Source organism: Nelumbo lutea, chromosome 6 (assembly GCF_056320005.1).
Source record: "Nelumbo lutea isolate HS-2025 chromosome 6, American lotus-T2T, whole genome shotgun sequence".
Lineage (NCBI taxonomy): Eukaryota > Viridiplantae > Streptophyta > Magnoliopsida > Proteales > Nelumbonaceae > Nelumbo > Nelumbo lutea.
In genome coordinates this window covers 34892463-34918507 of record NC_142689.1, presented here as the reverse complement: position 1 = coordinate 34918507, position 26045 = coordinate 34892463, and the positions used below count along the sequence as shown (strand labels likewise).

Sequence of the window (26045 nt, the reverse complement as noted above, 5' to 3'; positions counted from 1 at the left end):
AATCTTAGTTTTACATTGTTCGGAACTCAGGACCAGGGAAAAATCATTTTATATGCACCATGCTTTTAGTTATGGAAAATTCTTATTTACAAGTAATATCTATTTATGATCAACCACAATTTCTAATAAGCTTTTCATCCCCCACAAAGAAGATAAAACTTATGACCAGAAAAATAGTAAAATACAATATTTGATCTCAGCAAAAAGGCTGAGAAAGGTAAAAAGTAAAATACAATATTGATTCCCCATATGTCATTATATCGAAGTCAATGACAAATAAAACACATTCATACAATATTTTTTTCTTGTATTTTAAAGATGCTTCTAGTAGAAAAGTTTTGATAACCTGTTTTGATATAAAATCTGTAAAAGAAAGAAGAGAAAGAACAGAAGAAAAGGTTTCTGCTAGAAAGAAAGAGAAGAGAGAGAAGAGAATGGAGGAGAAGCCAAAAATCTTATCTGGCCGCCCCTTTCATTAGATTATATACTCATAAATAAATATTGTATAAGTGCAAGTATGCCCTTAGTAAGTCGGCTACTTGTAAGAAGCTGAAAAGTCAAACTTAACTTGAATATAAACTAATGGACCTAAGGCCCAATAACTACCTAACTAAGTTATGTAAATAAAAACAAATAAAATCGGCCCACAACTCAACACTCCCCCTCAAGTTGGGAATAAATGTCACACATTCCCAATGTTACGATTCATTAGTCCCACATCGGTAGTATGGGATGCCGTTGTGGGGTGTATATGTGTCTGGGTTCCCTCCCTCTAACAGCTAGCTTATAGGGGTGAGTTCTCCTAAGGCACATAACAGATGAATTGATAAGTACCGCTGCTATCTGTCACCGGTGAGCTGGTTCGAGGGAGCTCGCCCTCCTGAAATGAACAAGAGGTAGAAGACGAGAGAGAGAAAGAGAGAGAGAGAGAGAAATCTCAGTGTTTCATTCCTACCCCTCAAGCATTTGTTCAATGGCCAGCTACAACTGTAACCGCTTCTGAGCATTTTCAAAATCTATGATTATTTTTTTCAATACGTGGGTGTCGGTTATATATGTGTAATGGGTGGTGCCACCCATGTGATTCGTGTGGTGTTCTGGACTGATGCATGGGCCTTCTGGGCCTGAATTGCTGTGTCTTGGGCCTGGGTCTCCTGTTGTGGGCCCGAGAAGGTAGTTGAGGGCCTATCACCCAACTTGCATGAATCATGCTCTAGCTTGTTTCTTGCAACACCTTTTGTAAGAACATCAGTAAGCTGCAAGTCAGATGCAACATATGGCAAGCAAACTTCTCTGGAGGTCACCCTTTCCCTTACAAAATGTCTATCCACTTTGATGTGCTTCATCTTATCATGCTGAACTAGGTTGTGGGCAATGTAAATTGCTGCTTGATTGTCACAATATAGCATCATAGGCTCTTCTGCCTCAATCCCAATCTCCCCTAACAAGGAACGGATCCATAGGAGCTCTAAAACAACAGCTTTTGCACCTGACCTTGCCACAACTGCCCAATCAGCATCTATGTTAGCATCTAACTTCAACTGTCCATGGTTAGAAAAAATATGCCTCTATCTGGGTGTCCCTTCAAATAGGAAAGTATCCTGTCAATAGTCTTCCAATGTTGAACTCATGGGGCATGCATGTATTGACTCACCACACTCACTGCATAAGAGATGTTTGGTCGCGTCATACATAAGTATAGCAACTGCCCCACTAATCTCTAATACCTCCCAACATCGCTAACTAGTTCACCTTATGAAGCATTTATCCTGTGGTTCTAATCAATAGGTGTATCAGCTACCTTTGCCCCAAGTTTCCCTATCTCTTGTAGTAGATCCAGAACATACTTTCTCTGTGAGATGAAGATCCCATGCTTGGACCTTGCCACCTCAATGCCCAAGAAATACTTCAGCTCCCTAAGATCCTTAATTTCAAACTCTTTGTGCAGATTCTTCTTCAAGGTATCAATCTCACTCAAATCATGTCCTGTAACTACAATGTCATCCACATACACTATCAAAACTAACACTAGTGACCCCTCCTCTCCACAAACAGTGTGTGATCAGATTGAGTTTGAATATAGCCAAATACAGCCAATGCACTTCTAAACTTGTCAAACCAAGCTTCGGGTGATTGCTTCAAACCATATAGAGACTTCTCCAACTTGCATAGCTTTCCCTTTTCCACATCATTATAGAAACCAGTTGAAAGATCCATATACACCTCCTCTTGCAAATCCCCATTGAGAAAAGCATTCTTCACATTAAGTTGGAAGAGTGGCCAAGAGTATGTAGCTGCTAGTGGTAGAAGGATCCAGACTGAGCTCATCTTTGCTACTGGTGCAAAAGTTTCCAAGTAATCTATGCCATAAGTCTGAGTGTACCGTTTTGCAACCAGCCTCGCCTTATACCTTTCTATACTCCCATCAGCCTTGCATTTCACTGTATAAACCCATTTGCATCCAGCTGTCTTGGTATATGTTGAGCAAGAGCAAGAGAAGAGAAGAGGAGAGGAGAGAAGAGAGGAGAGTCGAGAGGACTGAAAGCCCCTACAGAACACTGTAGGCGAGTGCATAAGTTATTATTTATACTAGTCTAGTCGTACAACATAAAGAAGGAGAAAATTACAACAGTACCCTTGCAGTACTAAACCTGGGTACAACAGCATCTGTCAACACTCCCCCTCAAGTTGGAGCATAGATATCAATCATGCCCAACTTGTCACAGATCATGATGTCCGGAATGATTTAGACCCTTTGTAAAGATGTCTGCAAGTTGGTTCTCAGAGTTGACATAGGGAGTACACACTTCGCCTGTGATGACTTTCTCTCTGATAAAATGCTTGTCAACTTCAATGTATTTTGTTCTATCATGTAGCACTAGATTGGCAGCAATGCTTATAGCTGCTTTGTTATCACAGAATAGTCATAGGTTTGTCCACTAGGAAACCCAACTCACTCAACAAATTCTTTATCCACATGCCTTCAGCTACCCCATGGGCCATAGCACGATATTCAGCTTCAGCACTAGATCTAGCCACCACATTTTGCTTTTTACTCCTCCATGTAACAATGTTCCCTCCTAAAAAGGTGCAGTAGCCACTAGTAGACTTTCTATCACTTTGGGATCCAACCCAATTTGCATCTGTATAAACTTCAACTTTTAAATGCCCGTGCTTTTGAAATAACAGGCCAGCACCAGGAAGCTTCTTTAGATATCGGAGGATTCTCTCTGCTGCGTCAAGATGAGAAGACCTAGAAACATGCATGAACTGACTTAGGACACCAACATCATATGCAATGTCTGGGCGAGTCATAGAAAGGTATAACAATCTCCCTACAAGCCTCTGAAACTGTTTCACATCCTTGAGAGGTCCACCTTGGCTGTCACCTAATTTATGGTTGGGGTCAATGGGAGAGTCAACTGGCTTCACCCCCATCTTCCCAGTGTCCTGAAGTAAATCTAGGGCATATTTCCTTTGAGAAATGAAGATACCCCTCTTTGATCGGGCAACTTCAATTCCAAGGAAGTATCTGGCAGGTCCTAGATCCTTCATTTGAAACTGAGTGGCAAGAAAAAACTTCAACCTCTGAATTTCATCCTCCCAGTCACCAGTAACAATTATGTCATCCACATATACAATTAGGGCAGCAATTTTACCTTCTCCTCTTTTCACAAATAGTGTGTGATTTGATTGACATCGCTTATATCCTTTCTGCTGAACTGCAACATGGAATCTGCTGAACCAAGCTCTTGGTGATTGTTTCAGCCCATATAAGGACTTATTCAACTTGCACACTTTCTGTTCATTGCCTTGAGCCAGAAAACCAGGGGGTTGAATCATGTAAACTTCCTCTTCAATGTCACCATTCAAGAATGCATTCTTGATGTCAAGCTGGTGTAGATCCCAATCCAGATTAACAGTAAGAGAGAAAAGAACTCTAATGGAATTCATCTTGGCAACAGGGGCAAAAGTTTCTACATAATCAACTCCATACACTTGAGTAAACCCCTTTGCCACTAAGCGAGCTTTATACCTCTCCACTGCTCCATCAGCCCTATGCTTGACAGTGAACACCCATTTACATCCAACTGGAACATTTCCCTTAGGAAGATCAACAAGTTCCCATGTGCCATTTTTATGAAGGGCATTAATTTCTTCCTTCATGGCATTTGTCCATTTAGGAACTAAAAGAGCTTCTGCCACATTCTTGGGGATAGGGACACTATCGATAGAGGTAAGGAAAGCAAGGAATGAGGGTGAAATGTTCTCATAGGAAACAAGGATAGAAATTGGATGTTTAGTGGTGCACAATCTAACACCTTTCCTATGAGCAATAGGACAGTCAAGGTCATTAACAGCAGAGGAATCATTTTCAATAGAATCAGGAACATCATTAGGAGCCAAGTTACCTGAGTGAGTATGATCCTCCCCCGAGGAGTCTAGTGGCACTAGAGGTACAGCTTCCGGATTCTCCACAGCTCTTGAATTTGGTTGGCCTTTGCGCCAACGAGAAAAAACACGAAAAGGCGGAGGATCAAGAAGAGAAGGGAGTTGAACCAGTTTCTCCTCATGCCTACACTCCCCCTGAGGAGAAACAAGAAAAAAATGCTCATCTTCAAAGAAAGAAACATCCATGGAGACAGAATTTCCTAGAAACAGGATCAAAATAACAGTATCCCTTTTGAGTGAAAGAGTAACCAAGAAATATGCAAGGGATAGCACGAGAATCCAATTTTCCACGGGTGGGAGACAGATTTTGGACAAAAAAACAACAACCAAATACACGAGGAATAGAAAGAAGGGGAGCCTTAGGAAAAAGAAGTTGATGCGGGGCTTTGTACTCTAACCAATGAGAGGGCATACGGTTTATAAGGTAAGTAGAACAAAGAACAGATTCAAGCCAAAAACGTTTGGGAACATTCATATGAAGTAATAAACCCCGAGCCACTTCAAGGAGATGTCGGTTCTTCCGTTCGGCCACACCATTTTGTTGTGGTGAACCACGAGAAGCAAAGAACTCCATGAGGTCACTATGAAAAAATTCTTTTGCATTGTCTGACTGAAAATTTTGAATTTCAGTTTGAAATTGAGTGAAGACCATCCGCTGGAAATCTTGAATGATTTTTGGTACTTCTTCCCTGGTTCGCATCGGATATACCCAAGTATATCTAGAATAATCATCAATGAGGGTAATGAAATACTTGTAGCCACTCTCAGATGGTAAAGTAACAAGGCTCCATACATCAGAATGAACAATGTGAAAGGAAGATTCAGATTTACTACTTTTCTGAAGAAAATGAGTTCTACAATGTTTACTTAACTGACACGTTTGACAAGAAAAATCAGAAACAGACATTGACTTAAACAGATCTGGGAATACAACTTTCAAAGACTCAAAAGATAAATGACCAAGACGACAATGCCATAAATAGACTTTACTCTTACAGGACTGACTCATAAACTCTGTAACATGAAGACCAGCTTTATTCTCCAGCATGTAAAGTCCATCAACCATACATCCCCTACCAATCGTCCTCCCTGAGGCCAGATCCTGAATCACACAATGAGAAGGGAAAAAGTCACTGAGCAATTCAAGGAATTAGGGTTGTTCATGGGTTGGGTTGGGTCGGTTTACTGTGGTTTTTCCAACCGACCCGACCTAGTCGGGTTACCTGACATAGAAACCGAAACCGATTCAGTGTTAAGCAAAACCGACCTGGTTGGTTTGAGTCGGGTTGGGTCGGTTTCGGTCAGTTTCGGTTCTAAGTTCATCCCTGTGATAAAATCTTGCTAATTTTAAAAACAGTCATAAATTGAACATCATTTCAGCCATCTCCTATGATAAAATTTAAATGAAAAGTTAATCACAAAAGTTGTTCATTAATCACTATTCACTAATCCAAAGTTTCTTGCAACCATTCAAAAATTAGGTGGCCTAATGAGCTTTGGAACTTCATGTTTGAACTAGGAACTAAGTCGGTTCGGTTCGAGTCGGCTTCGGTTTTCTTGTGTGAAAACCGAAACCAACCTGAACTATCGGTTTAGGAATTTGCACAACCCAAAACCGATCCGTGCTGATGAAAACCTGGCTGACTCGGGTTGGGTCGGTCCGGGTTAGTCGGTTTGGTCGGGTTGGGCGTTCTTATGAACAGCCCTACAAGGAATTAGTAACACTACTAACAGAGAACAAATTAATGGGAAACTTTGGAACATGAAGGACATCAGAAAGGGTAAGACCAAGAGGAAGAGAGAGGGTTCCTTGACTAGCTATGGAAGTGTATGATCCATCGGCTAGTCTCACCTTGTCTCTTCCAAAAAGAAGGTGATAGGTTTCAAAGTAAGCGGACGTACCAGTCATGTGTTTTGATGCTCCAAAATCAATGATCCATGGAAAGTCAGGGGTGTGAGAAGCAAATGGAAAGCTGTGGCAGGGTTACCTGACGTAGATGCAAATGAAGTTGAGAGAGGAGCATCCATTTGACGAATTGCTCTACCATAGATCTCTAAATGGTCACGGAAGGAATTCATAATATCCTCCCCCGGGTCAGATCCAGTAAGATTTGTCTAAGTCACAATAGAAATGGGGGGCTGATTCTCCCGAGTAACCATGTTGGCCATGTGGTGTTTCTTCGTACCTTGCTGTTCGGACCTCTTATTCACGTCTGAACCTTGCTTCTTAGTCAGATCTTGAGCCCATCTTGGTTTCCCATGAAAATCCCAACAGGTATCTTTGGTGTGTTGGGGTTTCTGGCAATGAGTACACCATAATTTGTCCTTATCTTCTGTTTTTTTCTAGAGATCTCCTTTCCTAGAAGAAGATCCCACACCAGTAGAGACACCCCCTTTTGCTGCCAACACAACTGCATCCCCACTAGAGTTGTTCATCAGATTTCTTCTACTCTCTTCATATTGTACAAGAGCATAGACTTCCTGAACTGATGGGAGATCCTTAGAGCTAAGAATTTGTACTCTGATAGATTCATACATAGGATTCAGACCATGTAAGAAGGCAAACACCCTTTGCTGGGAGACAAGTTTCTTGTACATTTTGGCATCCTCATCACACTTCCAATCCACACTCTGGTAATGGTCCAACTCCTTCCAGACAGAGGTCAAATCAGAGTAATATACTGATAAACATCTCTCCCCCTATCTACAAGTAGATGATGCTGCCTGCAGTTGATAAATCTTGGCATAGTGTCGCAATTCTGAATATGTAGATTTTGTTTGTTCCCGAATTTCATTTGCAGTTTCAGCCCACATGAAATTCTTCCTTATTTGAGGTTGCATGGAAACCAAGAGCCAAGACATAACCATACTGTTCTCCTGATTCCATCTATCATATTCAGCATTCCTAGAGGGTGGTTCTTTGATTCTCCCATTAATATAGCCTATCTTCCCCCTTCCAGTGATGTATAACTTGATCCCTCTTGACCACTCTAGGTAATTTAAACCATTAAAAGGGACAACAGTCATAGGAAAGGATAGGTCACCCCCACCCATTCCATTCAGCATTGAGGAAACTCCATATGTGGCTGAATCTTCACTACCCATGATTTCGGGTTTAAGAAAAAATACAACAACCAAAGGGGTACTGCCGTACAAGACTTTTATAGAAGCAGGTCCTTCTCACCTACGGTTTCACTGGGAGCAAAGATCGAACACTGCTGTTGCAGTACTGGAACAGGTCTGTATGATCTACGATTGTACAGAGGTCATATGACCCCCCAACAGAATGGAAATTACAGGGTGAAGTTCACCACACCCCTAATCAGCAGGCCTGGTAGCCGAACAGTCAATGACTGAGATCAATACAACATCAGCTTCAGGGCATCAACAGTCCATCAAAGGGGTAAAGAAATACAAAAAACATTCAGTTGAATACAGCTGCTTTGTTGAAGAAATACAGTCCATCAATCGGCTTAACAGTCAATCAGCAGGGCAGCCGAACAGTAGATGAACAGTACCTCTTTTAACTTCAGATGATAGCCTCTCTGTAAACCAGAACTCCCTCTACGAACCTCAGATGATAGCCTCTCTACAGTCGAACAGACAATGAATACAACTTCTGGGCTGGAAGATGAAAAGTCTCTATAACTTTTAGGTCAAACTGAATACAACAGATTAGCAGTTCGATGGATACAGCTCTGGGAGATGAAAAGTCTCTATAACTTCTGGGTCGAACTGAATACAACAGATTAGCAGTTTGATGGATACAGCTCTGGGAGAGGAAGATACTATCTGCTCGACATTGAACAACAGGTTTGCTTGACACCACCCTTCAGGCCTAGACGACTTGCTCTGATACCATGTTGAGCAAGAGCAAGAAAAGAGAAGAGAAGAGAGGAGAGAAGAGAGGGAGAGAGGAGAGGAGAGTCGAGAGGACTGAAAGCCCCTATAGAACACTGTAGGCGAGTGCATAAGTTATTATTTATACTAGTCTAGTCGTACAACAAAAAGGAGAAAATTACAACAGTACCCTTGCGGTACTAAACCTGGGTACAACAACATCTATCAACAGTATAGATTGCTCACTTCCTTCCCCAAAACACTCCCCCTAAGAAGTACCCTTTACGAAAAAAGATGTGGACTCAAAAAAAGTGACATCCATAATAACATATCAACTCCTGGAGACTGGGTCATAGCAACAGTACCCCTTCTGATTTCCTACATACCCAAGGAAGACACACTTCTTCGCCTTAGGGTCTAGCTTTGAGCGGTGAGGACCAAGAACATGGACAAAGCATACACATCCAAACACCCTTAGAGGAATATGGACCATCTCCCCCTTAGGAAAAAGAAGGCTGAACAGAGTGCTATATCCAAGAACACGAGAAGGCACCTGATTAATCAAGAAAATTGTTGCAAGAACTACATCGCCCCAGAAACGAACTAGAACAGTAGAGCTCAAGTGCTCAACATCATGCTTCTTGCAACCTCCACAATATGTTTGTTCTTCCTTTCTGCTATACCATTCTGTTGTGGAGTGTATGAACAACTGCTTTAATGGATTACTCCATGCTCCAATAGGTATGATGTCAGTTTTTTTTTAAATATTCCTTGGCATTGTCTGATCTAAACACTTACACTCGCACCCCAAACTATGTCAGCACCATCTAATGAAATTGTCGAACCAAAGATGGTTCCTCATCACGGGATCTCATCAAAAATAGCCAAGAATATCGAGAATAATCATCCATAAACAGAAGAAAATACCAATAGCCACCCATAGAGGAAACATGATATGGTCCTCATACATCAGTGTGAACAGTATCAAAAGCAAAAGAACATCTTTTATTACTTGCTTTAAAGGAATGTCCACAATGCTTTCCAAGCTAACAACCTTCACACTCCAAATTGGACAAACTGATAGACTCAAACAACTTCGAAAACAAGAAACGCAAAGAAGCAAAAGACAAATGCCCTAACCAATTATGCCAAAGCATAATCTGGCCCACTGACTATGACTCAATACCCCTATTGACATGATGACTCCGATGACTAGGAAGTGCATCAAGAAGATAGATTCCATTCACCTCACGACCACTCCCAATCGTCCTCTTTGATTTCAAATCCTGCAAAACACAATGACCAGGAGAAAAAATCACTGAACAATTCAAATTCTTTGTCAATCTATTAACAGATAAAAGGTTATTACTCAGTCTAGGGACATGAAGGACAGAGGGTAGGGTAATGGTATCGGTTATCTGGACAGATCCTTTCCCAGCAATGGGAACATGTGATCCATCAGTTGTGGAGACTCTATCTTTGCCAGAGTAGAGGTGGTATGAGGAGAAAATGGTGGACATGTTGGTCATATGTTCTAAGGCTCCTTAGTCTATAATTCAAGGAGTTCCCTCCTTACCTGTAGTGGAAACATAGTTTGCAGTGGCATGTAAACTACCTATATGTGCAAAAAATGCAGAATGGCTACCTCCTTATCCACCCGTAACCTGTTGTCTGCCTAATAATGGGTTGGAACTGACTGTATCCCTCTGATTTAGAAACTGCCCATATCTCTCCAATTCGGCCCTCATTGCAATTGCTGCAACAGACTCTAGAGAAGCTATAGTACAGGGTCCTGTAAGTCACCAGTCACTGCCATATTCACATTTCCCTTCTTGTTTCTAAGTCAGCTAGGCACAAAGTGTGGGTAAAGCTTCTAGCAGGCATCTCCGGTATGTTTAGACTTCTTACAATAGTCACAGATCAGATCCTTCCTGTCCTCCATCCTAGGTTCATTTCCACCCTTGTCTCCACTTGACTTAGGCTTCACTATGCTAACCATAGCTGACTGCTCAAGGCCTAGGTTCCTCATCATCGCATTCCTCCTACTCTCCTCTCCAGACCCAAAGGCAAATGGCTGAGATAGAGTTACACTGTCTCTGGAAAGAATATGTTGCCATGCAATGTCATACTCAAGGTTTAAGTCCAACTAGAAACTCAAAAGCCCTATTCTTCTCTACCAACTTCTGATATGTTGCTACATCCTTGCTACTTTCCCAAACCACAATCTCCAAATGATCTATCTCCTGCCATAAGGTTTTGAAGGCTAAAAAGTAAATAGCAACAGATTTATCTCCCTGCCTAGTAGCAATCACCTGGTTTCTCAACCGGTAGGCTCTAGCAACATTCTCATTATATAAATAGGTTTCTGCAACTCCATCCCAAATCTCCTTAGTTGTGTTAGCCCATAAAAAGTTTTTACTTATATGGGGCAGCATAGAATTGCACAACCAAGTCATCACCATGTAGTTCTCCTGTACCTACCAGGTGTAATTAGTTTCAGGTTTCTTTTCCTCACCGGTGACACACCCCAATTTCCCACGAGCAATGGTCATCTTTGCAAATTGTGACAACTCTAAGTAGTTTGTACCATCTAGCTTGACTATAGTGATGGTCCCAGCCCCAAAGAGGTCTCTAGCACCTCCTCCCCTTGTTCCATTTCACTTCCAAGTTTGTTTGCAACTCCACAACCCTCCATAACTTCCAAGAAGGATTAGAAAATCATTTTGAGATGAAAAGAGAGGTATTTATCTCCTTTAGAAACCTTGTAGAGAGACTAGGCCGAATGGGCCCTAACCCATTACTGTCTTACTTATTAGTTCTTTCTTGTTATGTTTTCTTATTGGGCCTTTTTCTTTATGGGCCTTTAGCTCTTGTTTATGTTTTCTAAGTGTGCTGCTGATGTGAACGCCCACTTAAGGGCAGACTTGTAAATTATGTAACTTAAGTTAGATTAATAAAAGATTAGTATGGGGGAAAGAGGTGACTATCGAACTCCTCATTTCTTTCTCTTTTCTTCTCCATTCTTCCTCATTCTTCTTGCTGTCTTCTTCTTCTTCTCTCTTCTTTTGCTTTAATCTAAATTATTCTACTATTTTGTATTGGTCCGAATCACATCTTGGTATCAGAGCAAGTCTCCCTTCACTTTTCCCTTTTTTTTTCTTTTCTTTTCCCATACACTTTTTCTAATCAAAAGGTGTATGGAGTAATAAATTGCTGATCATTTAGAGAGCTTGTTTGCCTAGTTGGTAGAGGGTTTGGACAGTTAGAATATGGCCGTAGATTGCCAAGAAAGTGTGACCGCAGATTTTTTTACCAAAAACCCTAGCCGACTAGAGAGTTTCTAGTTATAGGTTGAAGAGACCATTTGGGTGTGGCGCTCAAGGCTTGGAGGGTTCCTTTTTATCTCCAAAAGTGGGCGGTTGCAATTGGAAGTGGTTTGGATAGCTCTGGTTTGAGCGACTACTTCTCTCTTTCTCCCCGAAGGCCAGGTACAGTGAAACCCTAGTTTTGGGATTTTTAAGTACTTGACTGATCTTGGTTAGGTCTATAAAGGTTGAAAACATTGTTTTTTAATTTTTGTTTAATTGATGAAGCAATCTGGAAGTGAGATGAAGCATATCCTGATGTCTCGGGGGTTGGTCTCGTAGATTCCATTCTAACAGGGTCTATTAAGATCCATGTCTGTAGTAGAGGTAAACTAGGGTTTCTCACGGGTAGTAAGGTGAAGCCGGAAGAAACTAATCCTACATATGAGAAATTGATGCAGGATAACTACATAGTTATTGGGTGGTTGGTAAATTCTATGCAGCCCCACATAAGTCAACACTATCTTTGGATGACTTCAACAAAGGAGATTTGGGATAGTGTTATAGAAACATACTCTCAGAAATTGAATGTTACAAGGGCCTACAAGCTGAAGAATGATGTGAAAATTTTGAAATAGTGGGAGAAGAGTGTAGTTGTCTACTATTCGATGTTGAAGTCACTATGGCAAGAAATTTGTGGGAAGAAACTTTCAAGAAATTTGTGGAAAGAAACAGTGTTCGAATTCCTTACAAGACTTAATCCTGAATTTGATATTACAAGGCAGAATATTCTAGCCAAGGATGAAGTATCACTTGCTCAGGCATACTCAATGGTGAGCAGTGAAGAGAGCAGGCAGCAGGTACAACTACAGGCTCCACCACCCCCAAAACATTTTGCACATGATGGAATAAAACCAAAGGGGGTAAATGAGAAAAAAGAGGTGATATGTGAATATTGCAAGAAACCAAAATATACGAAGGATTCTTGTTGAAAACTTCATCCAGATCTTCTTCTAGAGAGGTTTCGGAACAACTTTAAGAAAGGTGGTCAATCTAGAACGCCCAAGAATGCAAATGTTTCTATTGCATCTGAAAGTGGAGAAAAATCTATTGTGGAGCAACTGGCAACAATGAAGGCAATTTTTGAGAGATATGGGAGGTTGATAAATCACTTGGAGACTACTGTTGCAGCTTCCTCCTCAGGCAACCCCTCTTCATCCGTTTTGCACATTCAGGTATTCATGCTTCTGCAAATCATGTTACAGCCTCATGTAATCGTAGAATTCCTTAGATCATAAATTCTGGTGCATCAGACCATATGACTAGCATACCTAACCTTTTTTGTTCATGCCAACTCCTCTCTGTTAGAGAGAAGATTTCTCTTGCCGATGGTTCTCTTTCTCCCATATCTGGCAAGGGGGATATTAGAGCCTCTGACTCCCTTATATTATCCCCTGTCCTTCCTAAACTTAGCACTATCATTTTATCTGTTAGTAGTTTAACAAAATCAAAGAACTGCAGCATAACCTTCTTTCCTACTTATTGTGTTTTTCAAGACCTGAAATCTCAGAGGACGATTGGGAGTGGCCATTAGGCAAATGGGATATATTTGTTGGATGTCTCTAATCAAAGTCCTAGATCACCTAGTGGAGTAGCTTTGGAGTCTATTTCATCAGAGTCATGATATGTCATTTGAGATTTGGTCATTTGCCTTTTACAGCTTTGAGTCATTTGTTTCCAGAAATGTTTAAGGGAATATCCGTATCGAGTCTTCATTGTGAGCCATGTGAACTTGCAAAACATTGTAGACAATATTTTTTAGTGAGTAATAAAGTATCAGTTTCTCCTTTCCATATTGTGCACTATAATGTGTGGGGACCATATCATTTATCTTCCATGGGGGGTTACAAATATTTCATTCTTTTCATTGATGATTTCTCTTGTCACACCTAGATTTACCTTATGAAATCCCAGGACAAACTACCAAATATTGTACAAAAATTTCATGAACTTATCCTTACCCGGTTTAACACTCCAATCAAAATATTCCGATCTGATAACACAAAGGAATATTTTGAGAAGACTCTTTCCTCCTACTTTGATACCTTTGGAGTTATTCATCAAAGTTCTTGTTCCTACGCTCCTCAACAATATGGAGTGGCGGAAAGGAAGAACAAACATGTGGTTGAGGTTGCGAGGAGCCTCCTTTTTGCTTCCCATGTTCCTGTTAAGTTTGGGGGGATGTTTTCCTTACAACTACATACTTGATAAACCGAATGCCTTCTCGGGTTTTGGAGTTTAAAACTCCCTTTAGCCTCCTATTTCCAAATGAGGGTCTCTTCTCTCTTCCTCCCCAAGTGTTTGGGTGCACTTGCTATGTTCATGTTCACAGTAACATAAGTTTGAGCCTAAAGCACACAAGCGTGTCTTCTTGGGATATGCCTCCACACAAAAGGGATATTGCTGTTTTGATCCGGTTCGTGGCACTCGCTTTGTTTCCAGAGATGTCACATTTGTAGTTTGTTCCTTTCTTTGGTACTTCTCCTGAGGGGGAGCATTCAGAGGAGTTGTTTGCGTTGTCACCATCTGTCCCTCTTCCAATTCCCATTGAATCTTCTATTGAATCTCCTCCAATCGAGTCCTCTATTGGCTCTTCTTCTCATGTTCCTACTCCCCCTCCTCCTCCTGCTCATCCTCCCACATTTTCTTCTCATCCTATTATCCAAAGGTGGTACCAAAGACAAAGACTCAAAGACATGCAAGTTGTTTCCACACCTTCAGATGAGCCTCTTGCACCTCCCATCACTACTGAGGTAACAGCTCAGCCCTCTTCTACCACTTCGGATACCTTCCCAGACCTTGATCTTCCTATTGCCCTTTGCAAAGGCAAACGGAAATGTACAGCTCACTGCTTTTCCAAACACCTGTCCTACAACCTTCTTTCCCCTTCCTACTATTCCTTCATTGCCTCTATTTCTACACATGTGACTCCCAGATCTGTCCCAGAAGCCTTGTCCAAACCAAAATGGAGGGATGCTATGATGACTGAACTAGATGCTTTGCATAAGAACAATACCTAGGAAATTGTGGATTTGCCAGAGGGGAAGGAACCGATTGGTTGTAAGTAGGTGCTCACTATTAAGTATCATTCAGATGGTACTATTAAGAGATATAAAGCCCATTTGGTTGCTAAATGATACATTCAGATGTATGGTATTGACTACCTGGAAACTTTTGCCCTTGTAGCCAAGATGACTTCAATTCGAGTTTTGATATCTTTAGCTACTACTTTTGATTGGCCTCTTCATCGGTTCAATGTAAAAACTGATTTCTTGAATGGGATGAAGAGGTCAATATGTCTTTACCTCCAAGGGTGTATGGGAAGGAGATGCAAGGGAAGGCCTGTAAGCTAAAGAAGTCCCTCTATGGCCTTAAACAATCTCCTAGAGCCTAGTTTGACAAATTTCGGACTGCTCTTGTTACTTTTGGGTACACATAGACTCAGTCGGATCATACCCTGTTTGTTAAGAGGAGAGATTCCTTAGTGACCCTTCTAATTGTCTATGTTGATGATATTGTGGTTACTGGTAATGATACTCAAGAAGTTGTTCATCTCAAAAGTTTTCTTAACACTAAGTTTGAAATTAAAGACTTGGGAGAACTCAGATATTTCTTGGGAATTGAAGTTGCCAGATCTAAGGATGGTATCTTCATTTCTCAACGGAAGTATGTTCTTGATCTCCTTGTAGAGACAGACAAACTGGGTACTCGACCAACTTCTACTCCTATAGACCTAAATCATAAGCTGCCAGCTACTGATGATGAACTTTTGACTGATAAGGGAGTGTTATAAGACTAGTTGGGAAGTTATTACACCTTTGCATGACTCGACTAGATATTTCCTATGCAGTTAGTGTAATTAGCCAGTTCATGAGATACACATTTAGCAGTTGCTGAGAGGGTTCTATGCTATCTAAAAGGGACTACAGGAAAAGGTATCTTGTTTGCTAAGCATGGACACATGAAGCTGGAAGCATACACTGATGTTGGTTGGGCCGGATGTATTGATGATAGGAGGTCCACTTCAAGTTATTGTGCTATGGTAACAAGGAACGTTGTATTATGGTGGAGTAAGAAGCAGTCTGTACTAGCTAGATCCTCAGCTGAAGCGAAGTATAGGGCAATGGCAGATGGAGTTTCAGAACTTTTGTGGTTGAGATCACTTTTAGAAGAACTGGGTATAGATTGTGAGAAGCCAATGATGTTATACTGTGACAACTAGGCTACTATCAAAATTGCACATAATCCTGTTCAACATAACAGAACTAAGCACATTGAAGTTGATAGCCATTTTATACGAGAGAGAGTTGCCTAAGGAGAAGTTTGTCTACCATTTGTTGCTTCTGAAAAACATTTGACTGATGTTTTGACAAAAGGTTTCCTAAAGAAAAGCTGGTTCATTATATAAGCAAGCTGAGCATGATTGATATCTATGCTCAGCTTGAGGGGGAATGTAGAGAAACTGGGCCGAATGGGCCCTAGCCCATTAGTGTCTTACTTATTAATTCTTTCTTGTTATGTTTTCTTATTGGGCCTTTAGCTCTTGTTTATGTTTTCTAAGTATGATGATGATGTGGACGCCCACTTAAGGGCAGACTTGTAAATTATGTAACTTAAGTTAGATTAATAAAAGATTAGTGTGGGGGAAAGAGATGACTATCGAACTCCTCCTTTCTTTCTCCTTTCTTCTCCATTCTTCCTTATTCTTCTTGTTGTCTTCTTCTCTACTTCTTTTGCTTTAATCTAAATTATTCTACTATTTTTTATTGGTCTGAATCATATCTCTCAAACACCTTTCTAGTACCCTAGAAGCCCCTCCCTCCAAAGATTCCCTTTTCCATGGAAGCAGGAGAAGAGAGAGAAGAGATTGCTGCTCCCTCCAAAGGCCTCTAAAAAAGTTGGGACTTGAACCGCCCCCTTTAGAAAAAATCAAGGAACCCTAGAAAACTAGAGTGCCACTTCCTGGGTCAAAACTGAAGAGCTCTACTAAATCAAGACTCCCCCCCTTTCACCAGCTCTTCCCGATTTTGGTGTTAAACCCTAGACCAGCTACAAGGGGTTGCAAATCCACCTAAAAATCCAAGAACTGGGCTTACCTGAAGTCTTCAATCAGCCCTTTACCTCATCATGCAATCGGCCGATCTAGGGCTGCATGATGGAGCAGCTTAAGAAACCCTTAACCTTGCTCTGATACCAAGTAGAAAAGTTTTGATAACCTATTTTGGTATAAAATCTGTAAAAGAAAGAAGAGAAGAAAGGGTTTCTGCTAGAAGGAAAGAGAAGAGAGATAAAAGAGAATGGAGGAGAAGCCAAAAATCTTATCTGGTTGCCCCTTTCATTAGATTATATACTCATAAAAAGTGTACAAGTACAAGTATGCCCCTAGTAAGTCGACTACTTGTAAGAAGCTACAAAGTCACACTTAACTTAAACATAAACTAATGGGCCTAAGGCTCAACAACTACTTAACTAAGTTTGTAAATAAAAACAAATAAAATCGGCCCACAACTCAACACTTCCAGTTCATTTTCATCTGCTTATTTTGTCTATCAGGGGGGGTAACTTAGTTTATTGAGACATACCAAAAAAATGAAATTAATGAGGAAATTTTAAATTTTAACCATAGATAAGTTTGCATAGATATCCTATTCACAATTTTTTTAATATACCTGAGGAGAGCCATCCATCTGTATAATTATCAGTAAAGTCATAAAGATCACTCCAGAGCTTCATTGTCTCTTGATCAAGGATATTCTGCAAACCCTGCAGTCAAGGGGAGTTAAAAATTATTCTTCTAGAATATAGCACAATAGTTTTAATAACCATCCATTCCATGAGAAAAAACAGTTCTGACTAAAAACATAAAAGAAAGAAATTCTACATGGACAGCCAAGGACAGAAATTGTCAAACCATTATAGAAAAAGCAGACCCAAGGGTTTGACTATCCTAAGGTTTGACACAAACAAGGTCAGAATTGGCAGCCACTTCAAATAACAAGCTCTCCACTACCCCCATGGTAAAGGCAGAATTTAATCAAGGAAATGCTCTTTTACATGAACAGATAATTTACAAGATTAATATCATTTTTACTATAAAGCATCATTTACTTGGTGACAAAGACATCATTTAGACATTTTTTAGGTAATAGTGTTAGAATTAAAAAATAAAAAATAAAAAGCTTAGGACCCATAATAATGCTTAACAGAATGAGGACCCCTCATACATGATCTCAGATGAAATATAAACCAGAGAAAGTTTTCATAATAAGGCGATGGAGTTTGCACCAGCAAGGAGATGGAGAAGAGTTTAGAAGATTGAGGCAAAAACATTTGTCTTTGAAGAAGTTTGGACAAGAAGAGGAATTGCCCTGAAGGTATGGAGCTGAGAAAAGCTTTGCTGATTCTTGAAGAGAAAGCAATCTCCTGGTTTCAGGGATTCCAAAGAGAACCTTGAGAACAATAGAATGGAAGTGTAGTCTTGTGGAAGAGAGAAGGTATTCTGCTGAAAGAAGAGAAAACAAAAAAGGAAGATTTGTGGATATATACGAATATTATGGAGAGGGCCTGAAACAGTTCACTTGCTTCCCTGAAGGGAGAGAAGCCTCGGGTTGGGATAAACTAATACAAGCAATGCAGGATTTTCTGATGTTAGTATATGAAAGACAAAGTTCTCCAATCAGAAATGAAGAGGGTCAAAAGAATCTTGAAGAGAAGATGGAACTAACAGACTGGAAGGAAACACAAGAAAAGGGAACCAATACGGATAAGGATGTTCAGATTGATGCAAGATTAGGGTCAATGAGAATGTGGATCAATAAATCCAAAACAGAGTGGGAGAACAAATTAGTATTATCCATGAGTAAGGATGTTACAGATTGGAAAACCCTGGGTGAAATTTTGAAGGTATCAGAAATGCTGCAGATTATACCTATTGATGGGCAGAAGGCTGTGATTTCTTGTAGAAATCCCTGGTCGAACTTTGAAGCTGTTTTGGCAGTAACAAAAGCAAGGAATGGCAGTGGTAGGAAGATGATCCCCAAGTTGCAATGAGAAAACTGTAAACCCAACAGATAGCATTGAGATGAGAATTCTGTGGCTGCCTTATCATCTATGGTCGGATGAAATTTTTAACAGAATCGTAAAGTTGTCTAGTGGGGAATTCTCAACTGTGGATGCTTCAGATCTCCAAGCTGTGCTTATAGAGGTGAATGGAGCGAAGCCAGAACTCATCCCATGGTCTGTAGATGTTTTCTCAGATAGTCAGATGTTCAAAGCTTGGAAAGCTTCCTCTGTGGAAGCTCAACGGTGGAAGGAAGGAAAGAATAGAGAACATGAAGCTCATGTGGCCAAAACCTGGTCTTGATGAAACCTTGGAAAGAGAAGAGAACAGAGAAAATTAGGAAGTTTCATGAATAAGGAAACCGAAAAGGCTGAGAATTGGAAAGGTGTAAATCAAGCTACCTCTCATTGTGGTAATTTGAAGCAGCAGGTCAGAGTTTCAACAGGTATGTGTAAAACCTTCACTCATGCTTTAATGTATTAAATAGGGTATGTGTAAAACCTAACCTATTAGGTTAGGGCGCTCCCTCTTTTTCCAAGAATTCATGAGCCGCTTGGAAAAAGCCTTCCATTTCTGTCAAATGACCCAGCCTCCCCTGTGGCGTTTTCGCCAGACGGTCTTTGCCAGTAGTGCCATCCTCCCTGCTGGTTGTATGGATGGGTTGTCCCTCGCTGTTGCGTTCTATTAGGCTAAGGATTACAGGAACAAATGTAGTTAAATGGGCCAGCAGGCGGGTTACACATTCCACTGTGCCGAGATGTGAGGTGCAGGTGGTGATGATCACCTCGGGGGTATGCGCTAGCGCCCTTGACGGGCACTCCAGGACCCGCCAACGCTCGTGAACAAAATATCGATACACCCGGTATGCTGGTAGAGGCATATCGGGCAGTATCGGTTGTTTTTTTTTAGTTTTTTTTCAAATCCAGTTCGGAGGGGCAGTTTAAGGTCCGTCCACCCCTGAACCGACCAAAACCCCGATACACCCTTTGTAGGGGCGTATCGGGAAGCTCCCGATACGATACGTATCAGCCAATACGGGCTGACATGTGTCAATTTTTTGAACCTCGCTTTAGGATACCAGTGAAAGTGGCAAACCAACTAGAAAAGATTATGAGGAACTTCCTTTGGGAACTAGGAGACACAAAAAAAAGACTACCTAGTGAAGTGGATAGAGATGAAGGGGGCCTAGGAATAGGAAAACTTAGGCTAAGAAACATAGCATTATTGGGGAAATGGTTATGGAGATTGCCGTTGGAATAGGATAGACTTTGGCATAGAGTGATTATTAGCATTCATGGATTGGCAGACAATGGTTGGGATGCAGGAGTCGACCCTAGGACTTCCCAATGCTCTCCCTAGAAAGTTATTCATGGTATTTTACCTTTCATCCTTCCTTATGTCAAATTTGATGCTTGTACAGGAAATAAAGTGTTGTTTTGGGAAGATGTCTGGGTTGGAGACATTACCCTTAGTGAAAGGTTCCCTTCTATTTATTCACTATTAGAAAATAAAAGAAAAGTGATCTCTTCAGTTTTTACTGATAATTCTTGGGACCTGGGTTTGAGAAGAGGTCTAAAGGAGTTGGAAATGGCAATGGTGGATGAATTAATTAACCTTCTAGGGTCAACCTACCTTGATCAATCTTGTTTGGACAGTAGAATTTGGAAACCCTCCCCATCTGGCGTGTTCACTTGTTCCTCCTTCTTTGATGTCCTCATTCAATCATCAAACCCTGCAAGGAGCTTTCAAACAAAGGAGATTTGGTGCCAGCCTGTACCCCCAAAAATTTAGGCTTTTTTTGGGAGGTGGTTCTCCCAAAAATAAATACTTTAGATATGTTGCAAAGAAAAATGCCAAATTTATGCCTATCACCCCATGTTTGTAGCCTCTGCTTGGGCTCTGGTGAGACGATCACACACCTATTAATTTCTTGTCCATTTGTGTACTTTATTTGGGCCTGATTCTCTTCTATCTTTGGTTGCAGGTGGACACCTCCCCCAGACATGGCAAGCCTTTTTGACCCATGCATTTTCAGGCAACCGAAGAGGCGTGGAAGATTAATGTGAAGAGCCACAAGAACAGCTATCTTATGGTCAGTTTGAGAAGAAAGGAACAACAGAATCTTTAAAGGAGTGGAGAAATCCAATGAGGCAATTGTAGAAAGGATAATCATTATGACTATTCAATAGTTGAAAACTTTGGATTTGTTTAAAAGACTTCTCAACTAAAGACATTTGTAGGAATTGGGAAGTGGTGGCATCTACAACTTCCATAAAACCTATTGTGCAAGAATTGTGGTCCCCGCAAACACAACAAAGAGTGAAATTGAACTTTGACGAGAGTTCTAGAGGTAACCCGGGCCCTTCAAGTATAGGAGTACTCAGAGATGAAAATGGCAGAATTGTGGCTATGTTTTTAGGACCAATAGGAGTGGGGGACTCATTGAGATCGGAGGTGATGGCCTTGCTTCAAGGTGTAAGATATGCCAAACAATTGGGGTTACACCAAATTGAGATAGAGGGAGACTCTAAATTGTTGATTGAGTGGCTGCAATCTGGTAAGTTGGGAGCCTGGATTTATAGACAACCCATAAGGGAAATCCTCGACACAACAAGGGAGATCAGTGCATGCTTCAAATGGACAAGGAGATCAGCTAATGGTTTAGCTGACACGTTGGCTAAACAAGAGACTGTGAGGGAGAGGATGTTCTGGGCAGTTTTGTAATAAAGAATACTGGGGGCTCAACACCTATTTAGGGGTTGACAGTTGTACTTAACTCTGGAAAGTTATTCTTAAGTTGTATTAATGAAGTTACCGTTTCCAATAAAAAAACAAATCTAAATTTAGAGAAGAAATAAAAGAAGGAAGAAGAAAGAAGAAGTTCATGAGAAAGAGGAAGAATGAGGAAGAAAAGAGGAAGAAAAGAGGGAGGAGAAAGAGAACTTGATTGTATCTCTCTTCGGTCCCTTAATCATATTTTATTAGAATTGATTTTAATGTAATGCACAACTATAAGGGTGCCCCAAAATTCCAAGGAGTGATATCAGCCATAACATTTCAGCAACACCATTAGCCATAGACCTGAATTCAGCTTCAGCATTGGAGCAAGCAACAACATTTTGTTTCTTGCTTCTCCAAAAAAACTAGATTTCCCCCAAGAGTACAATACCCTGAGGTAGATCTCCTATCATAAATACATCCTACCCAATCTGCATCAGTGTATACTTCTATCTTCATGTGGCCATTGTTTTTAAAAAGTATACCTCAGCCAAGACACCTCTTCAAGTAGGCTAAAGTCCTTTCAATAGCAAGGAGGTGAGTTGTCTTGGGAGAGTGCATGTATTGACTAACAACATTGACAGCATAAGAAATGCCAAGACGGGTTAGGCATTGGTAGAGAAGCTTTCCCACAAGTCATTGGTACATACCCTTATCTTCAAGGGGTTCACCATCTTCTGCAGTTATCTTATGATTTGGCTCAATAGGTGTATCTACAAGTTTAACCCCCAATTTTCCTGTTTCTTTCAAGAGATCAAGAACATACTTTCTCTAGGAAAAAAAAACGCCATGCTTGGACCTTGCCACTACAATCCCTAAGAAATACCTCAACTTGCCCAGATCCTTTACTTCAAATTCTTGATTAAGCAATCTTTAAGAGAATTAATTTCATTAATATCACTCATTGTCACAACAATGTCATTAACATACACAGCTAGGAGAGTCAAAGCAGAGCCTTCCCTCTTAATGAAAAGAGTGTGATCAAATTGTGCTTGAACATAACCAAACTTTTCTAAAGCAAATTTATATTTATCAAACCATGCTCTTTGAGATTGTCTCAAACCATACAAAGCATTCTTCAACTTACAAACTTTCTTACCAACCTCTGTAACATAAAATCCAAGAGGCAACTCCATATTTTCAACACAATCTAAACAAGAAGGGTTAACATCTCAGCTATGACCATCACCATCTCCAATCCTGCTTAGTGCACCAAGAAACAACAGTATATCACTTCCATGTCCTCCAAAGACCCCTCCTAGTCCAAATGGACCCAGGTTTCCAAAAGATCCTGAGTCAAATCTTATTTACACATTTTTCAAGAAGAAAATATATATCTTATTATAGAGACCATTTAACATTTATGTATTAGAAAGCCAAAATAAATCCTAGAAGCCACTGCAGACTAGTCTCTTGTTTAGATCATTAGCAACAAGCGTAGGGACTTTGCTGATGATGAAAATTCAAGAGAAACCCCTGCATCCAAGAGAATCCTGGAGAGTGGGGCAAAGTACAAGATTCACAATATTATCACAAATGAGTAAATAAAAATTAAGGCACAATACTTGGAAGTTGGAAGAACATTGAGGCAAACTCAGACCTGAAATCCAAGGCCTGCGGTCTGAGACCTGGAACTGATCTGATCTGAGTTGGGAATAGACTGAGGTTTCTCAGCTCAAGTCTGGAAGCTGGAGTTCATTCTCCTGTTATTTTGGGGTCTGCCCCTATTTATAGCTTTCCTAGAAAGCTTCTGTGCCTTTTCCTCATTTTTTGAAATTTTATTTCTTACTCTGTCTTTACCGGACCATGCAGAAAGTGTGATTCGAGAAATCAGAAATATCCTAAGTTTCCAAAACTGGTACTACAACAGCTGTCTTTAATGTTGGGAATTATTACGAAGGTCTGCAATGGGATTATGGAACTAAGACATGTGCCATTCCCAGCCCATGTACATACCTCAGTTATCTGTTGAAAATTGCCAAAGACTGCTCACAAAGAGGTGCATGTTTCCCACCCTTAAAATACCTGCTTCACATGTCTATTAGCTCTAGAATACGGTAATTTGCTCATCTATTCTCTTACAATGCTTTCTAACAGTAGCACTCATCCAAAAAAAAAAAAAAGAAGCTTTCTAACAGTTGCAATAAAAAGTTGTATCAAAGCAAACACAGGACAGATTGAGTTGAATGCTAAATGGAGGAAATAAGAACGCTATCAGAAGGCCTTCCTTACCCTCCATATAGATGGGAAAAAAAAATATGAATTGAAGTCATGAATATAAATGCCATGTTAAATCATAGATTCTTTCCCCGAAAAAAATCATAGATAGAGCAGAGTTATTTGCCTTCCATAAATCATTTAGTAAATAAATATGCAGAGGAGAAGCAAGAATTATGACTTTGAACCAATTATTATCTCAATTATTTTCACAATTTCTAATATAATCTAGAAATGTCACAGAAAATGCTAAAAGGGTATCTATTATAACTACCTGTTCATACTTATGAGCAATGATACGATGTCGATATGCCAACTTCCGTTTGTTGGGATCATCATATGGAGGGCCAAAGCCATCCTTGCTGAAATCATAATCAGACAGATCCAGCCCATCATCATACTCGTTCAAAGCATCAAGACATGGCATATTGTAATTCTCAATCTGCCTCATAAAGTCCCAAAATGAAGCCAAAGTTAATTGAGAAACTTCAGTAGTTACAAGAAAAGTAATTCTAGAAACAAGATCTGTAGAGAAAATGAAAATGTCAAATTAAAGGCACAAGTGCCAAAATGAGGAAAATAAGGCAAGTTTAAACATCAAAACTACCTGTTCATAAAAGAAATAGTCATCACACACTTGGAGAATATATTTCTCCCACATCTTTCCAATTTCTATGCCCCTTTTGATGTCTTTTGAACCGTTGAAAGCCTCAGCATAAGTCCCATTCAACAAAGATTTCAGCAATATAAGTGTCTCATCCATGTCCCAAATATACACATTCATCTTCTGATCCATGGTTATTCTTTCTAGCAAATTTTTGTGTTTCTACCAGTATTTGTTAAATTGGTATTCAGTAGTTCATCTATTTTCGTATCACATAAGTTAAGAACTCATTTGCAGAATTGCAGCCTGAAAGACAAACAAACCACAGGTTTGATCAAATCTGAGATAGGTGAATTTAAAAGGTAACTACTTCATACAGACAAACTTTGAAATAGAGATTTTCTTTGCTAATAGTGCATTAGTTAGCGCAGTCGGGAAGACAAATGAACCAAGTTTTTTGATGGAAAAATTGCGCTAGGAACATTAAATTTTAACTACTTGTATAATTGCACGAGGAAAAAAAGCTACTTTAATAATAAGTTGGGAATAAAATTTTCAAGATCACATTAGTATCAGTGCCTGGTTTGCTTAAAATAAACTAGCTTATGGCATACTTTAACAATAACCCACTTATATTTCTGATTCACTCCGATGCCAACTCTTGAAACTTGTCTCTTCACAAGTTCTAAATACGGAAAACAGAAATAATGCAGACAACGGGTGGTAAATGAAACCAGCACACAAATATCATTTATAGATGGATGAAACTAACAATCAAGTTTGAAAACCCCCAATTGACAAAAGCCCAGAACCCATAATTCCAATTAAAAGCAAAAGATAAAAGTAAATTAAATAGATTCAAATATTCAAAATTTGAAATCCCACATTACTATTTGGAAATGTCTAAATATGTAAGCAACAGGAAATTTAAGGAACTCAAAGACAGAAATTTTTGATAAAGAATTATGGTGTCAGGTAATGGCAAAAATAAAAAATTTATAGATGGATGAAACCAACAATCAAGTTTGAAAACCCCCAATTGACAAAAGCCCAGAACCCATAATTCCAATTAAAAGCAAAAGGTAAAAGTAAATTAAATAGATTCAGATATTAAAAATTTGAAATCCCACATTACTATTTGGAAAGGTCTAAATATGTAAGCAACAGGAAATTTAAGGAACTCAAAGACAGAAAATTTTGATAAAGAATTAAGGTGTCAGGTAATGGCAAAAATAAAAAATTCAATAAAATGAGATTCCCGGAAGCTCATTTTGATGTTTTCCCAAGAACATTAGAGAAAAGGAGAAAAAGAAAAACAGAATTTCTTATATACTAAATTAGAGATAAGAATTCGAGCGAAGAAGAAAAAAAAAAAAGAAAAAGCTATCAAATTACAGAAACTGATTTTACTTGCTTACGAGTCGTTGTTCAAATAACAATATAAGATTATCCACGGGAATGATGAAGATCCACAACTTTCATTTTTCCATGTTTTTTCTTCGTCTGCTGCAGCAGCAAGCAACCTGCATGCTCTACTGACCTGCGAAAAATCTTGTATTAGGTTCTTTGTGTGGAATCCTCACCGGCTGAAGTCTATGGCGAAAGACTATTCGCGCAATTAACACGGTTGAATTAGAACCTTTACTTTTGAGATTGATAAAATTTTCCGAAGATCTACGGCTTAGAGAATTCCGATAATAATCCATTCGGTTTTAGACGGATAAGAAAT

The 26045-nt window shown here is 39.8% G+C and overlaps 1 protein-coding gene across 2 annotated transcripts in view; it reads right to left on the bottom strand.

Moving 5' to 3' along the window:
* The window catches only part of EYA (eyes absent-like protein), a 31130-nt gene extending 5085 nt beyond the window's left edge, over nucleotides 1-26045 (bottom strand). The window contains exons 1-4 of one of the 2 annotated variants that reach the window (XM_088949096.1): nucleotides 25735-26045; nucleotides 24320-24622; nucleotides 23987-24154; nucleotides 17327-17420 (exon numbers count right to left, since the gene is read on the bottom strand). In XM_088949096.1, coding sequence (XP_088805222.1) covers nucleotides 17327-17420; nucleotides 23987-24154; nucleotides 24320-24508 — 451 coding nt within the window. In that variant the 5' untranslated portion in view covers nucleotides 24509-24622; nucleotides 25735-26045. Of the gene's footprint in view, nucleotides 1-17326; nucleotides 17421-23986; nucleotides 24155-24319; nucleotides 24623-25726 lie in introns of both variants that reach the window. The other variant, XM_088949095.1, reaches the window with a different exon arrangement.